General features: G+C 49.3%; 1 protein-coding gene across 1 annotated transcript; it reads left to right on the top strand.

The window, feature by feature from the left end:
• The first annotated feature begins 9,881 nt into the window (after positions 1-9,881).
• On the top strand, positions 9,882-13,830 carry LOC142404663 (retinoic acid-induced protein 3-like). Its single transcript, XM_075491658.1, has 3 exons — positions 9,882-10,807; positions 11,790-11,842; positions 12,535-13,830. Exons 1-3 carry the CDS (start codon positions 9,883-9,885, stop codon positions 12,625-12,627), a joined length of 1,071 nt encoding a protein of 356 aa, XP_075347773.1. The 5' UTR covers position 9,882; the 3' UTR covers positions 12,628-13,830.
• Positions 13,831-17,451: the final 3,621 nt, after the last annotated feature.

Consider the following 17,451-nt stretch of genomic DNA (forward strand, 5'->3'; position numbering starts at 1 on the left):
CTGCGATGGTGGGGACCCACTGCCATCTGTGCATGCCTGAATTGTGCCAGACCTCCAGGCTCCCAGGGCATGCCATCTAACTGTGCCAGAAACCAAGTGCTTCCAGGCTGCTGCTGTCTGCAGAGCAATTCCCCGGGTTCCTGGGTTGGCAAAGGGAGGGGAGTCTTCAGGATTTGAGTGAAAAGGCGTTTTGTGCATGCTGAAAGCATGGCCCTAGCCCTACCCTGATGAACCATTCTGTTTTTCTCCCATCCCATCTCTCTGAGTGTTTGCAAGGCTGCATTGGCCTTTTTGGCACATGCACGCTGAGCTGGGGAAGGACTGCAGCATGGGCTGAGCTAGGGCTTCCCTTATGGTTGCTGACATATGAGCGCTTGAGGTGCCCTGAAAGGCATCTGAGGAGTTTTATGGTCATACATAATCATGGTCAAGCAACAAACTTCACCTAGGGTGAACTAGGAAGCAGAACTGAGGCGTTGGCTTTATAAACCATTTATATGTATAATCTGGCAACTATTACTCACTATTTCTGCTAGGTCAGCAATGGCATGGCACTTCCAGCAGTCTCCAGCTCAAGCCCAGAGGACCACAGACCATCTCCCCTCAAATCACAGGGAACCACAGACTGTAATGCCTACAGCTGCAGAAGAGAAGCTCCTTCTCCCAGGGCTGCAGTAAGATGTTCTTTATCAGGGCTAGCACCAAAGCCTTATGTGTTATCACCTTCCTCAGTAACGTTTCTCTGAAGCCTGACTGGGACTCCCAGGGACCTACGTGGCTCTTCAGCAGCTCTCCAGCTCCAAGAGGTGACACTGGGATTTGTGGCACCCAGAGATCAAGAACTGCCTGCCCTGGGGACCTGCTCTAAACTGAAATAAAATATTCAGGAGTAATAGGCTATGCATTCAATTACTTGACCTTACCTTACAATTGTTCCTTATATTTTTCTCACCCACCACCCATTTCCTTCAAGAAAAATCACAGCATCGATTAGTGATTAGCTTTGGTTGGATAACACACACCGATTAAAACTGCTGGCTGATCCCAGGCCATGGTTCTGCAGTCAATAGCAGATTTGTGCACAGCCATATCGCTCAACAGGATGTGTCTGATTAAGATTAAACATACAAATACAATTGTATTTTTGATAATTTAGCCAGGATAGACAATACTGAATTAATGCCAGCTTTTATGATGGCTGTGTGGGGACACAGATTTGTACCAGCATGAAGCTTGTTGGTAAAAAATAAAATCTATCAACACTTCTTTTTCTGATTAAGTCTAAAAGGGAGGAGTGATTTGTGTTGGATCTCAGCTTTGCTTTGTGCCATTGCAGTGGTATTTGATCCAGGAGCAGTAAAGCAGAATTTTCTGTATCATTGAGCAGGGAGTTTTTGTGTGCAACCTGATTCCCAGGAATGCTTCTTGCATGGAAGCAGTCGTCGGCAGAGCCTCTTACCCAAGGCACTGCTAGCAGGAGAAATCAGCCTCAGACTCCAGGGCAGGATGGCTGTCTCAGAACATCTATTGCTAAAAGCCACCCACGTGAGAGAGGGCCTAATCCTCTCTCAGTGAGAATCTCAGCTAGTCGTCTCAACCCCACAGTGTGGAGTGGAAAAGGAGGGAAAAGGGAAAACTACTCCAGGCACAGTGGGCAAGGAATACCAATGGGTACACTATTAGGGGCTAGGCAAGGGTACCAAAATGAGGACTGGCACACAAGGAAAGCAAAGGCTGACTCCTCCTGGCACACAAGGAAAGCAAAGACTGACTCCTCCTGGAGTGCTTTGCTGAGAGCCTCTCTGTCAGACTTCACCAGCTAAAGATGCAGTGAGATATCCCCTCTCTCCTAAGTCATTTCCCCAGCCTTGGGATCAGCCTTTCTGGGAGAGAAAATGCAGGTTCTCCTGGATCTCCCTTGGCATGTCTTCCTTTCTGGTGGTATCAGGCAACATCCTCACCAGTTGGTATGTTTTCAGATCCCTTGTTTCCTGAGAGTTAGGCACTTCTCCCCAAATGTCTGTCTACATACAATACCCACTCATCCATATCAGTGCAACTTGCTGCTTTGGGAATACATCAGCACAAAAGCAGATGAGGTTAATGCCATAAAGGAGGACTGGAGCCTTCTTAGCTGCTCTGATAAGTGGATGGGCACAGGATACCTCCAGGAAACTACATCTGGAGAAATGGCTCAGTTGTCATGAGTGAAATGTTTATCAGCATACTGTTGAAAGTCCTAAAGGAGGTGATAAATCTAATTTTTTTTAACTTGCTCACAGCCTTCAAGAGCACCAGTTTTGTTGTATTAAAAGGCTCTTCCTAGCCAAAGTGATCACAGCCACAGGTGCTCTTAGCTGCTCTCCACTTACTTCTGCCTGTTCTTGCTCCGGCTTCCACACCTGTGGAGTACGAAAGACAGTGTGACACCTGCCCCTGTGGGACAGGAGCAAGTCTAAGGCATGAACTCAGCACAGTTTCGGCGGGTGCTCCAGGAGCCACCCTCTACTCCTGGGTTTCCAGGTACTAGGCTGGCCGTACCTGGGATTGCATACAGAAGTGATCCTGTTTGCAGCACAGCAGAGCATTATGTTCCTAGTGGAGGACCAGGCAGTCCATTTCCATTACATTTCCAGAAGCAGGGTCTTCTCACCAATTAGGGATGCTCTGGCAGATAATCCACAGGTCTGAAAGTTTCTGTTTATAGGACATACTCAGGAGCACTGATTTCAATATTTTAACAAGTCTCCTTGCCCTTTTCTTGCCCAAATCTCTCCCCCTACAAGTAAATGAACATCCTGTACCAGGAATCTGGGCATTTAGGAGCCAGGAAGAGAAAGGGGTTGGCCAAAACCTACTCATTTAAAGAAGGGAGCTTCTTTGAGAGGAGGTAGCAATCAACACGCAAAGCAAAGCAAAGCACATCACTGTTACATACTAGAAATGTTTATTTTGTTCCTGAGACTGAAAATGGCAGGGAGCACAGCATGCAGTTTGGTAGAGCTGATGGCTGCAGAGACAAGTAACAGCTCTGAAGGACACCAGTAGGAGTTTCTTTTGCAATTTTCTTAGGTAACATTTACTTTTTGGTGCCACACTTTTCATTTCCAAAGGAAAAGGATTCAACTGTTAGACAGGGTTTTTGGTAATCTTTGGATACATGTTTTCAGAGCCAGAGCACAGGGGATCCAGTGACGGGACTCCCAGGAGAAAGCCCAGTGTTATACGGGGGTGCCACGTGTCCCTTTCCAGAAATTACACCCCCTGCCCTTGTCTTGGCTCCTAAGGCAGAGGTGCCCTGAGTTGGCTGCCTGGACTGAAGACCCGTTGCCTCTGTGCCAGGCTGTTTCCAAGGGTGTCATAATGTTTATATCTGAACTGATTTAAAGACAAAGGAAATGGACAGGGCAGGACAGGGTGGAGGCTGCTGTAATGTTAGCTCAGTATGACTGTGATAAGTGCTGGCAGGGGGGATTTTTTCAGGGAGCGAGGCTGTTCTTGTGTTGTCAATATACTGCACAGGTAGCTAAGCAGAAGGAATGACACAAGCATATTCACAACGCAGCCAATATCAGTGACCAAAAATAAACGTGTTATTTAGACACATTCCAGAGCACCAAGCACCGTGTCTCCCCAGGCATCTACTTGCTTTATTACTTGGCTTAATAAAAGATACTAACTCTGTCCCTGAACCTCCTAGAATCTGAACCTCCTGAACCTCCTAGAACCTGAACCTGTCCCTGAACCTCCCTGAACCATGCTCTCTCCCCCAGACATGGCTGAGCTGAGAGGGGCTGCAGCACTCTGCCCTTCGCTGGCAGCTCAGCCCTGTGACACTGAAGCTGGTGGAGCAGGGCTGGCCCAGGGCACCGTGGGCAGCACTGGGCATTGGCACCCCACGGGAGGGAGCAGGGCCAGGCAATGACAGCAGCGAGAAGGGGAAAGGAGCGGAGCCGACACAGAGGGAGAGCCCAGCCCTCCTCCTCCGCCTTGTCCTGCTGCCTGAGGAGTGGAAGGGGAGGTGTGGGTGCCTGCTGCCCGAAAAGGTCAGTCCCTGCTGCTGTCCCTGCCTCTCCTTGTCAGCCGTAGCCACTGCTCCTTCCCATTCACCAGCAGCCAGCTTGCTTGTCCAAGGCTGCAGTATGGCCAAAGCAAGCTGTTTTGCTGCCAACAACCTCCCACCCAAAATGACTTCCAGCATTACCAGCATTTTGCTACTGGATTGTGTTGAAATGATTTTGGAAACTTGCATTTTGGAGACTATGCAATTCAGCTGACAAGTGTAAAGATCTGTATCTGAATTCATTATCTTGTCTCCCTTCACCTCTGTTGGAGAGAAACAGATACTTCTCAGGTGTGATTTGGTTTGTCATGAAGCAGGTCATCTGAAACTCCCCTGATATGCTTCTTTCTCTCAACCAACTATAGTGGGAACCTGGATGACTGCCTCTGATGAAGAAGTCTGCTCTGTAGACACCTAGGAGTCAATTTAATTGTCCACACACTACTGCCTAGGACCATTTGAGATCCCCTAGGTTATTCAGTGTGAGCTGATGCTCCAGAAGGGTAGTTTCCCACAGCTCTTGTATCCTATATGCCATCCCTGTGCTAGTGACTGAGTTACAGGTGAGTGAGCTACAGTACCTACAGTGAACTATTTGTCTATGCTGATTCACCAGAATGAAGTCCATATGGTGGACATCTACATCTAGGTACCTACATATCAGTTGGGCATCTCACCTCTGAAATAGCCAGTGGAGATTCAGCACTCAATCCTTTTGCTCTTACAAAGGTGATTTGAGATGCCTAAGGGTATCCAAACCATCTGCATAGGACTGCCAGATCAGATACAGGAGGTATGGGAGACCCATGTGCTCCTGAGCAGGTCCCTAGAAGATACCCTGTGGCATCTCAAATGACACTCTATGGTAATGTACAAGCAACTAAGGTGAGGCCCCAGGCAATCCAGCCAACCACACCTGGGAGCATTTCAGTGTACACAGAAATAGGCACCTGCATCCAATCAGCTGGGCCAGTCCTTCTGACCTTTTGGCTGTTTGGGAGCTGAGACACCCAGCTCACATTTAGGTAATAACCATCAGACATCTAAATTTAGTTGCCTCTATCTGCAAATTGCATCCCATCCCTAAAGCAAGGTGACAATCATCTCACCTTTCTGGTGTGGTCGTTGTGCTGTTTGTACTCACCCATGCAGACCAGCAATGCTTCTCCACCCTCCTTGGCACAGCATGAGGGCCGTGGGCACCATTTCTCGAGCTAGCTAGCATGAGTCAGCACCACTTGGGCTCCTAAGTCTAAGGACTGTCTAAGGAGTCTAAGGACTCCTTAGTCTAAGACTAAGTCTAAGGTCTAGGAAGTCTAAGGACATCCTAAGGGACTTAGGATGACTCTCCTAAGTTATCCTAAGGGATGTTTTTTTTAAACGTAGCCTGTTGAAAGTACAGGGTATGTTTGATGACTGACTCTCAAGGATTTCTCAGGCATTCTGGAAAATGTCAGCATTACTCTTCTTATCTTTTCTCCTTTTTTCCCCCAGATATAATTTGACACGCTGCCTTCCATGGGGTTTTGTGTGTCTGTGTGAAATTAGGGAAGTAGCTGGCAGTCCATAATGTGCTCTGACAAGATGCAAATAGGCTGGTGGTGACCAGTGGCCTTTGAAAGATTCTTGGGATGTCTTCCTAGACAGGTTGGTTCCCACTGAGCTAGTGCTGAACTCCTCTCCATCACTCCTTTCCTCCTCTCACGTTTCACAACTGCCTCCTTCTTGGCTGGCTCACTAAGCCTGGGACCTACTTTAAAGTTAAGATTAATTTCATGTAAGGACACCTGGTATGTTGTTTCCTAAGAAGCCTCAGGATTTACACTGAAATGAAAGTAGGAAGGATGTCCTAGGGCTCAGCATGGCACACCCTGCAGTGCCTGCACTGAGCGTTGCCTTTCACTCGATGAGCCACTCATCCCTGCAGGCCCTCGTGTACTTACACGGGGTGTGCAAGAGAGGACTCTCTTGTATGTGTTTTGTGGCAATCTCCACGTGTGACATTCAAAAGGGATCAGCACCCAGAAATAAGCCGGGGCCCTAAAACAAACAAACAAACAAAATTAACACGTAGATGAGACAACTGCAGGCAGTCAGACCACAGCACCGGCATGTACAGCTGCTCCCCCAGTTTTGGGAAGGAGCACAAGCTCCACAGGGTGGGAGGGATTTCCAGGTTTAGGGGCTGTGTGTAGGGACTGACTGCTTGGTGTGGATAGGCCCTGCTATCAATTCCTTAATCAGAATAATAAAACACTCCCAGTGAGTAATATTTAAAATAACCGATGAAATTATGAACACATTGGAGATACCCAGGGTTTTGAATAGGATTGCGCCGATAGGTGTGTCAGGCCAGAGGCACAATGTAGAGCAAGGGGGAATTTGTCATTGTCTTCATTCATTAACTGTTTGGGCCAGCAATTTGGACAAAGTGACTCAGCGCTCACGAGCAGACAGAACTGTGCCTTCGGAGAGCAGGGCTGGGCTCAGCAAGACACCAGGAAAGACAAACTGCCCTTTGCAGGAAAGGAGCCCGTGGCTCTCACTGGCGCAGGTGGAAGGGATGTGCAAAGCAGACGTGCTTCGCTGATCCAGCAAGAGCCCCAAGGAAACTGTCTCTGGAGCCGGGCTTGCAGCCATTCTCCCTCCAGGTGCTGTGAGACCATTTGCGTCCCACAACCTCCTCGTCTTCCACCTTGCAAGCAGTTATCTGGCAAGAAAGCATGCAAAGAAGCAAAAGGCTTGGAGCAGGGAGGGGGACGCACTGCTATTCATAGCCGCAGTCCCCACCCACGGGTGCCAGGAGTCAGAGAGGGGAGCACCTTATCAGGCACTTGGCTGCGTAGCATTCAATCCTGTCCCAGGGCTGGGACAGCCAGCAGCTCCATCTCCACCCCAACGCAGGGGTGAGTGCCTCGCTGACGTCAGGAGGTCTTACTTCATTTCCTGGCACGGGGACCGTATTGTCATATCTGCGTCCCGTCGGAGAGGAGAGGCTGTGGAACGCCTATTCCAAGGCGTGCTCAGCCACACCTCCTCAGCCCTACAGCTATTAAAGCTCCCAAGGAGGGCGAGCGCAGGGTTGCTGCTTGGCTGGGGTTAACAGGAGCGGAGGTGACTGTGTTACTGGTGCACAGGGAAGTTGTCTTTTCTAGCTGGAGCTTCCCTGTTGCCTTCTCCGGGCAGGACCCAGAAAGGTAATTCAAGGCAATGTCCTACAGGATCCAGGGTGGACCTGCCTTCTGCGGCTGGGGTGGGATGGCGTGCAGGACCGTGGGTCTGGGGGGTGGGAGAGCAGGGGCATGGGGTGCCACAACGAACAGGGACTGCCTCCCACCTTTGACCCTAACATGGGATTGCCAGCTGGAGCTGGGGGAGTTATGTCAGACTTTCCTGGGAAATTATTTGAAATTTGTGGCTGGATGGGTGTATTTTATGCACAACTGTCAATGAGAGAGGAGGCTCAGGCTGGAGGCAGAAGACTCAGCGCTACACTGAGAACCACGGTTTGGGGTAGCTGTGATGTGGACCCAGCAGTAGTGAAGTCTCCGCAGCACAGGCTCCCTTGCACAGGCTGCAGAGCCCCCTGGAAATCCCAGACACTTGTGTAGGTGCCGGATGAGCAGACTTGGCTTCTGGGGGGAAACACTCACCCAGGAGACAGGGCAGAGGCTCTTCATGCCTCACAAGACATCTACCCTGGAAAAAAATAAAAGGGAGTAAAAATCAGCACAAGTGGCCCAGTTCTCCAAGGCGGCGAGATTCTTCCCATCCTATTTGTTCCAAGGGCTGTGGCAGCTGACTGTGTGGCAACTGGCTGGTGCAGTAAGCACCAGTCAGGACCCAAAGCTACGGGTGTGCTCTGTGCTGCCCTGGGGTCTCACACTGGCTTTTTGGGCTCTTCACCTGCTCCAATAGCAGGCACCAATCTGTACCTGCCAGAGCTGTGAATAGATAAGCTTATCTGATTAACAGTAAATTTCTGTGGTTAAAATTGTAACATTTTCTCTCCAGATTTTCAGAAAGGTTTGTTATTTATTACTCACAAATGTCCAGATAACTCTCAGCTATTTGTGCAAGAGATCATAGATCCCCAAAATTTTATGAATGATGACTTGTGAAAACTCCCGCATGCGTTATTCACCAATTCCATTCTCCTCATGACAGTCCAGAGTTCCTGCATATTTGCATAATTTGCATTTTATTGTAGCCAGCTTTTTGAAGAGCTGCACATCTCCTTTTACACAGTGAGGTTAAAAGATGGAAAAATAGTCCACCATTTACAAGCAGGTCACACTGAGGCATATGTGGGGCTGAGAGTGAGTCAGTGATATTTTCTCCCTTCGTTCATCCTTTGATTAGATCAACTGCCATTTATTGAAGACTCAACCTCCCCTCCCTAAAATCTATTGGAAGGGGTTTAGAACCAGCCTCATAACTGCAGTGTGTTGTTCTGGAGGGGGGAAATGAAGGCAAATGGTATAGCGAGCACTAAACACTAAATTTTGCAAGGGCGACTTTTTTTCTTTATATCTCAGAAAAGAAAGCCCTTGATTTTCCAGTGTGGGTCACCATTAAGGCCAGATTCCCCCATGTTTCATGCTGATATTCTATCTAAACTCCTCTTTTGATAGATTTTAGAGACCTGAGCCTAACTGAGCAATTTGGTACCTAGAAAGCAGTACCTGGCCCCTGAGATCTAAACTCACTCAGTGCCTGCATCATGGGCCACAAAGTGCCCAACATCCTCCTGCAGTGGTTTCTGCACATGCTTCAGGTTCCCAAGAAAGTAGGCAACTTAATTCCCCTTGGCAATGGGCAGAGCTCACCTAAACAGCCCTTTTATCCCCTGGCAAGACAGGCTTAAACCAGGCTTACTCAGACCGCACTGAACTCCTCATGATGAGACAGCAGGAATGCGCTGGGTGCATTAGAGACCTTGTCCATCCTTGACTCCTGGACTCCTCAAGCAGTAACTTGGTGGTTACTTCTCGTGCAATGAACAGCATTAGCTCTGACATGTCAGGCATCCAGCCAGCGCAAGGAAATATCCTGGGGAGGGTACTGAGGTCTTTGAGACAGTTCTTATTGCTGTACTGCCATGAAGAAGAAGGAATATGAGTTTGGGGCTCATGGTTGGTGGCCTATATTTGCTATTTAATTTGGAGTGAGAAGAGCTATGCTGGAGGCATCCAGGTTAGTTATCTACAGGGTAGAAGGCAGTTAAAGTTCCCCTTCATTTATACCCGTAAGCCAAAGCGAAGAGTGTTTCAGAGTAAGTAATAGAGGGAAAAGAAACAGAGTAATGAGCTACCTGTTCTGCATTTCTCATCTCTGAAGTTCACTGGTAGAAGGTACTGATGTTGTTTGAACTTGTCAAAAAAGCGTAAGCTGTATTACAGCTAACAGCTGCTCTTGTGTCACAAAAGTGACAAGGCATCTCAGTCTCTGTGCTGCAGGGCACCAAGCTAAAGCCTGCGAAAGCGCCTTACCTTCTCCCTGCTCCCCACGCTCCTATGACATTGCACAACCCCAGGCACGGTACAGAGGACATGCAAGGTGAATCGCCTCCTGCTAAGAGACTTGGCTTGCCCTTGACAAAGAGCCGATGCCACACAAGGGGATGGCTCTGCTCCCACAGCCCCATGTCCTTAGCACTGTGGTGTCCTTGCCCAGTGAGGTGGGGACGGATGTCTGTCCTGCCTGTGTTTCCCCTCTGCTGGCAGCACCCAGGTGGTTGATATGACAGCCTGTGTCTTTTCTTCTTCTGCAGCTTTGGGGAAACATTTCACCGGGAGGTTGTTCAAGAAGGCAAGAGGATGACGACATCGCCTCCCCGAGGCTGCAGCAGCATCGGTGCTGACTATTACCTGCTCTGTGACATGGAGAAGGCCTGGGGGATTGTCCTGGAGTCGCTGGCTGCAGCTGGTGTCCTCGTCACCATTTTCCTCATCTTCTCGCTCTTCTTTCTCATCTGTAAAGTCCAAGACAACAGCAAGCGGCACATGATCTCCATCTATTTCTTCTTTCTCTTAGGCATGCTCGGCATTTTTGGTCTCACTTTTGCATTCATCATTAAACTCAATGACAGGACTCGCCCCACTCGATTCTTCCTATTTGGAGTCATCTTTGCTCTCTGCTTCTCATGCCTCCTCACCCATGCCTTCAACCTCAACAAACTAGTGAGAGGAAGAAAGCCCTTCTCCTGGCTCGTGTTGCTGCTCCTCATTGTTTCCTTTGCCTTGGTACAAGTCATAATCAGCATTGAATACTTAGTCACCATGCTAGTAAACCAGAAAGACAGATTTCTGAAGCTGTCTGCGGAGGAGACCAACAAGGACTTTGTCATGCTTTTGATCTACGTGCTCTTCTTGATGGCTCTGACCTTCTTGGTTTCCATGTTCACATTCTGTGGGTCATACAAAAGCTGGAAGAGGCACGGGGCACACATCTTTGTCACTGTCCTGTTCTCCATTGCCATTTGGGTAGTGTGGATCACTATGCTTACAAAAGGCAACAGCGTTTTAAACCAATATAGCTGGGATGATCCTGTCGTGGCCATTGCTCTGGTATCCAATGGATGGATCTTCCTGATAATGTATATCGTCCCTGAAATTTGTTTCCTCACTGCCCCTCTGAGGCTGGGGGACTACCCTCCAGAAAATGACTCCTGCCAACCCAAGTTCATAAAGCAGACAACTGGAGTGGATAACCATGCCTATACCCAAGATGAAATTGTGCAAGGTATGAAGTGAATGACTCCACTGTCCCTCAGCCCTAAGTACACATGCACCACTCATGAGCTAAAAGGCGTAGGAGGGCTACAAGAAAAGATTTGAAGATGATGGATAATTTAGAGGTAGGAAAAAGTTTCAGATTGATGAAACTTCAGAAATTCAAGTGAAAATTAATCTCCAGAAAAGAGGGAAAAGAGTAAGGACCCATGCAAGAGCCAGAGATGTGTAGGAGGAGTAGGAGACTTACTGGGTGTCAGGGCTGGGACATAACTCCTTATGATTCTGTTATGTCTGGAAATTCCATGTCAAAATTCAGGAGTTTTTTTGTTTGTCTCTTAGCAATGCTCCAGCTCTTCAGACCTCTCCAGGTTATACCTTGGAGGTTATTTATTCCAGTTCTGATCTGGTTCCCATTATCTATTTAAAAATGAACTCATCATCCAAAAAAGAGGCAAGGAGGTCTTACTTTTCTGTATGAGTCTCATGCCTACTTGGACAAAGCAAAATGTTTTATCAATTGAGGCTTCCCAAATCTATGGGTAGGAGATGTGAGTGCACTCCCCATGGATCTGCTACTGAGATCACATTTGTCCCCTGGAGTCAGACCTCCAGGTTTGTAAAAGAATAGCTGAGAAAGGCTGTGCTTTCCCTGGGAATACCGCAGAGGGGGTCTTGTGCATGCAAGTGGGAGGGATCTGGCCAGTGATGATGACAGCAATTGTGAGGCAACAGGAGATGTCTCAAGTCCAAGGCCACCTATGTCCTGTTATTTACAATACCATTCATTCCTGCTTTCATAAGGAAATATTTAATAAGTCACCCACCTACAGATTTTAACACATTCCTGCCTGCATATTGCATAGCTTGATCAGTCTAAAAGCAGCTGCTAATGTAGCAACAGGCCCTTTGAGTCTCCCTTGATGTGGTATTTCCAAGCTACCTTATAACACTAACTCACTAACTTTCCCCCCTCTTGTCTTGTGACTCAGGAGACACAGGAGACCTCAGCTATTCCCCATACTCTTCTCACTTTCAGATGAAGGTAAGCTCGTGCCCCCCCTTCACCCATTTCACCACATGCAGGCTACTGTTCAGGCGCCGAAGGGAAGGGAAGGAGAAGGGGCAAAGACAGAAGGACCTAGAGCAGGCTCTGTGGAGGCAGGTGCTTCGCATGGAGCTGGGCGATACCATGGCATGCGTTCATGGAGGTGCCTGTAGCTGCGGGGAGGGAGCTGTGACATGTCCAGGGACATGGGGAGGCAAGAGGGGCCCAAGGCAAAGTCTGAGGTTGTGGTTTTCAATACTTCTGGATTTGACGTCACATAAGAATTCTTCTCTTTGAGCACAGTTCCTGCAGTAGACTGTGCCCTTTCCTGAGGAGATCATGCTCCTTTACCCAGCCCATGCCCTGAATGTATTCCCACCAGCTGTCACTGGAAGTTGCAGTGGAGATCCAGAGTGGGCAGTCTGCGTGTCCCCGTGTCCATTCATGAGTCCTTCTTCAGACCACAGCCTAGCGAGGTCTAGTAGCTCACATCATCTCCCCACATGTCCTCTGGTGACAAGTCTCCATTACTAGTTTGTTCTGCCAGGATCCTCTTCCAAAGCCCCATTGATCACACTCTCAGGAAACCTTCAGCTCTGTTTCTCCCTCTTCTGTTTTGTTTTTTTAAGCCCTATTCTGTTACTTCTCTCCAGTTTTGAAAAGTAAAGACTTTCTTGCTTCCTTTTCAGACCATCAAACCCCAAAAAGATTTCTCCATCCCTCGGCCCAAGGCCCGGACAAGCCCATACCATGACTATACCGGTGGGAAAGGCTCCATGTAGCATCTCCGCAGGGAGCAAAGAGACTAAGCGCCCGTCAGCAGAGGCATGGGGAATGGGCCACGTGGTGACAAGCGAGTTGATCCTGCAAAAGAAACAGAGTCAACCCACACTGGCAAAAGAGGAGAGGGGTCCTCTTTTCCCCACACAGGCACCCTTGTAGCACCCTCATTCCTCAAACACAGCTTTCAGACACCGTTCTGGCTATCCTGTCCCTGCTCACTCCATTTTTCCATAGGATGGAGTTCATATCTTCTGACAGAGGAACGTGCTGGGAAGAGCCTCTCCTGGCCTATTTTCAGCAGGAATGCTGTAGGGCTAGAGCAGCAGGAAGATCATCAGCCAGGTCTACAACTGACTCTGCCCCAGCCAGGACTTGCTTTGATCAGCTCGCAGGGATGCCTGCACCCCACGTCTGACGGGAGAAGAGGCAGGAGTAGGAGCATCAGCCCTACACATCCCCACTCCTGCCCACCCGTGAACACATCTGGGGTACTACCGAGGACACCTTTATCTATCCACCATTACTTTTGTGCCCACTCCCAGCCCTTCCTGGCTCCCCTCCAGAGATCAGTGGAGAAGAGACAGAGAGAGAGAGAAAGAGTATTCCTTTTTTCTTCTTCATGTTCACTTCCAACCCCTTCCTCATCACCTAGAGACCATGGTGGAGAGGGGGAAGAAAATTTAAAGGCCTAAAAACATCTACACCTATTTACCCTGACACATTTTCTGATTTGCGCTCTAGCATCAGCCTCCCTCCTAGCTCTGACCAGTCGCCCCAGCTGAGCTCTCCAGGGCGCCTGCCCAACCCTGCAAACCCTCCCTCCCCACCCCTGCCACCCCAGGCTGTGGATCCCTGCAGACAAAACCTCTTCCAGGTAGCTGCTTGCAACACCCTGGTGGGACCTAATCCGTGCAACTTGGAGCTCTGCCTCCTCCCGAGTGTCTGTGGCATTAACACGAACATTTCCCAAGCAGCCAGGTTATAGAGGGCGGACACCCTTCTTCCAGGAGTGAGCCAGCATGAGCATGTGCATGTGTGTGCATGCGTGTGTGTGTGTGTGCTGTGTGGATTGCACTCTGGCAATGAGCAATGAGTCTGCAGAGTTGACACGTTCCGTAGCCTGCTTTGCATTTGGTAAATAGCTTTCCATGCTATTTCATATATAAATACATAGAGCTCTCCAAGTGGGTGTGTATGGTACACCGGTGTCTGAAACAGCTATATATTTATTTAGTACTTTGTATGTGGAATATTTAATTAATAAAAACCCAAACAGCCGAACTACAAGAGACTGTAGTGGTGTTCTTCCTCGGGAATGTGATTCCTCTAATGGCTGGTGGGGTGACAGCAACAGCCCTCCATGGGTTGGAGTGGGCCACCTGGGAGATTGCAGCTGTGGAGGGAAATGGCAAAGAGATGCTGGCTTCTTCAAACCTGGCACTGTGGACCAGAGATCACCTGCTTGAGAGTGCAGAAGAGGGTTAGTAGCTTCTCCATGCTACTTTTCTTGAATAAAGAAAGCTGATTCAATGTTAGAAGTGCCTAAGAAATGAAGAAATGTAAACCCAAGCCACAGCAAGCAAACGCAGGATGAAGGATGTGACCTTTTCATCACTGCATGTATCTGTGTCTGCTGTGTCTATATTCCTGTATTTATTTGCTTGTGTCTTGCTGGGTGCTTGCACAATCAAGAATAGGAAAGGAGCCTGTAGGTATTTAATTCAGCTTGTAAAAATATGTCTTTCTCATGTTCTGAACACACGTAATATTTTTATTTGAAAGTAGAAACAATATCAAAGCAAAATAATGATGATGATGGTGATAATAATAATGATAATAATATTATTAATAATAATATTTTTTAAAACCTCCTGATGGTATGAGGCTGTAATGTTCCATTTTAGAGGCTTCCTCTCCCATGAGTTTTTACATGGTATGTTATGCTACCACATATCCGTATGCTTCTGGCAAGCAAACCCCCTTCCTCAGGCACAGTGCTGTCTAGAACATGCCAGGCTGGCCCTTCCCCACTCTTCCTACCAGCACTGAAGGGCAACACAGGGACATTTGGGTCTTCTGAATCCCTCAGCATGAGAAAGAGCCCCCCTAGGCATTGGTTTGAAATGCGTCATGGGACATCTTGCCTTTTTATAGTAAATTTGAGGTGGAAACGATGCTTACCCTCCCCTCCTCCCTCCTCCACCTACACAGTTCCACACGTGTACCACAGAGGATGGGAGAGAAAACTCACGGATACTAATGTTATCACCTGGGAGAAGACTGGGGAGGGGGTATATGAAGCCATGATGCATGTTGTTGACTTGCAGACTGAAGGTAGGATGGATGTGCTTGGAACAATACTAAACTTTCAAGAAATTAGGTTTTCGAGCTGATGTGGTGCCATTGATGCACCACATCAATGTAGCTTGAATGTAGCTAGAGTACATCCCAGAAGGAGCCAAATACGTGTTAAAACAGAGCCAGCTCCCCTGCTTCAGTGGCATCTGGTGGAGCAAAGGGACAGGCTAACAGGAGAAATAAGAGTGAAGTGTGCTCTTACTGTGTGTGTTTTCCACATCCCAGACACTTATAAACTCCTTCACTGACTGCCACAGGTCAGAAAGTGCCTCCCAAATGCACCTTGGCCCCAGAGGCAGCAGAACTAGGAGGGATGAGGGTCACCATATGCACTGCCATCAACTCAGGGCACGGCGATTTTCTTGATTACTTGGTTGTCACTGTGCATGCTGCTCGGCAGAGAATGAAAATCTCCTTCCAAGGATTTACAGCGCCTTTTAGAGTAATTTTTTTAAACCTCTGTAATGACACAAATACTAATCTGCCCAGAGTTATTTTGCACTTGTTCAATATTAAGGCAGCTTTGGGTGAGGGCTGATTTAAATGCCGAATTAAATACAAATTTCTGTGGAACTTGGCACTGGTGGGAAAGGAGTGGTGCCACTCTGCAGGTTTCTCACGCCTCGGGAGAGGCTTTTGGGAAAGCAGCAGTTTCCCCTTTCCTTAAAACTGAGCTTAAACCAAACCAGTCGGCCACTTAGTCACACACACACACATCCCAGGGAAATCCTAAACTGGTGGGGCCAGACAGGCTACACCTGAAAGGAACAAGCGAGTGGAGGAGGCAGGAAGGTTGCCTGATCCTTGTGCTGGTTTTTCTTAAAATCTGCCCACTGGAAGGCCAGTAAACCCAGTAAGGGTCATCCCTACCCTCTCTCCTGCAAAGGGCTCCCTTGGTGGTGGGGGCTGCAAGTCCATTGCCTTCAGGGCCCTCTGGTTTCTGTTCCCTCCTCTCCCTGTTCAAGGAGACCAGAGTGCCAGAAATGTACACAGCGGAGAAGGGTTGGCACGGAGCACACCTGGATTATGAAAGCAGCCAGGATTATTGGGAGGCGGGATAAACCCAGCTGAACTTCAGGTCAGGGATGTCATGGGAAAAGGGCAAAGAAGGCCAGAGGCACCGTTCGGACCCAGGACCTTCAGGGTCACCATCCCGTGGGCTTGCCAGGGCTGTAGGGCTCCACATGCCCAGCCAGGTGTGGGCACAGAGGGTGTGGTAAACCCTTGGGGCAACAGACCCAGGCCAGTGGTGCCAGGGCCTGGGACAGGGAAGGACCTTGCTGGGTTCACCTCCCAAATGCTCCCCAGCTTGCCAAAAAAGCTCCCCTTTTGGCAGCTGGTGCCAGCGCCACCCTCCCCAAACAAGGTGTTCCTCTGGGAGGGATTCACCCTCTCCCCACAAGCCCTGTAGCCCTTGCTGGAGCACAGGGGTGGTAAATGAGTCCCCCTGCCTCAGCTGGGGCAGGAGATGCCGGGGACTGGTTGTAGGCAGGGAGGAGCACGCTGCCAGCCAGCGGGGCTGCGCCTGGGTTGTGTCCTCCTTCGGGCTCTGGAGACAGAGGTGTTGGGGAGCATGTCCAGCTCCCATGCCTGCCAGGCTGACCACGGACCGAGAAAGCAAGCGTTGGTCTCCTGGGGTGGCAGGAGGCAGCTGCATGGGATGGGGAACCCACGATGCCTTGTAAGCCCCTTGTGAGTGTGGGGCACCACTGGCACCCCCCAGCCTTTTCTGAAGCAAGTGCTGAAAAGTTGCATCCCCTCTGGCCTGCTACATATGAGTGATGGGGTCACTGGCAGCCACCCCTGCCTCCACCCCTCAGATGTCCCCTCTCCTGCCATCTGTCCCCTCCCTGTTTAAGTATTCAACACAGAGCAGTGTCCAACGGTGACTCAGGCTGTGCATGAGTAACTGGGGCTGGTGGGGAGGCTGGCACAGCCTCGTGCATCCACTCTCTGCAGGCTTGCGGGGTCAGGGGATCACTTTAATCAGATCTGCTCCCCAAGGAACAGAATCAAAGGGCCACATCTGGGATGTGGCGACTGTTGGCTCAAGTGTGCGTGGTGCTCCTTTGCCAAAGGTGACTGGCCCCACAGCAGGGCTGATGGTACAGATGGTGTGTCCAGTCCCCAACGACAGCAGTCACCTTCTCCCGTACAAACTCTACACTGTAGGTTTCAGTGCATCTCATCACACTGGACCAGAAATAGAGGTAGCTGAAGAGCAGAAATGCCTCCCTTTTTCCTGGCCCTGATACAGGCAAGGTGAACAGCTGGGAGCAGAGTCTCATTCAGCCACCCCAAGTAGCTGCACTACAGCCTGTGAGCAGCACCTAGAGGGGACCAACACCCAGAGGAGCAAGTGGCACCATCAGAGCATCAACCCCCCCCCCCGCTACATTTTCATCCAGCCAGGCGGGTTGCTTAGCTTACACTGTTCTCCTCGACACACACACACTCCTCAGGGA

This window comes from Mycteria americana, chromosome 1 (assembly GCF_035582795.1).
Source record: "Mycteria americana isolate JAX WOST 10 ecotype Jacksonville Zoo and Gardens chromosome 1, USCA_MyAme_1.0, whole genome shotgun sequence".
In the NCBI taxonomy this organism is placed as follows: domain Eukaryota; kingdom Metazoa; phylum Chordata; class Aves; order Ciconiiformes; family Ciconiidae; genus Mycteria; species Mycteria americana.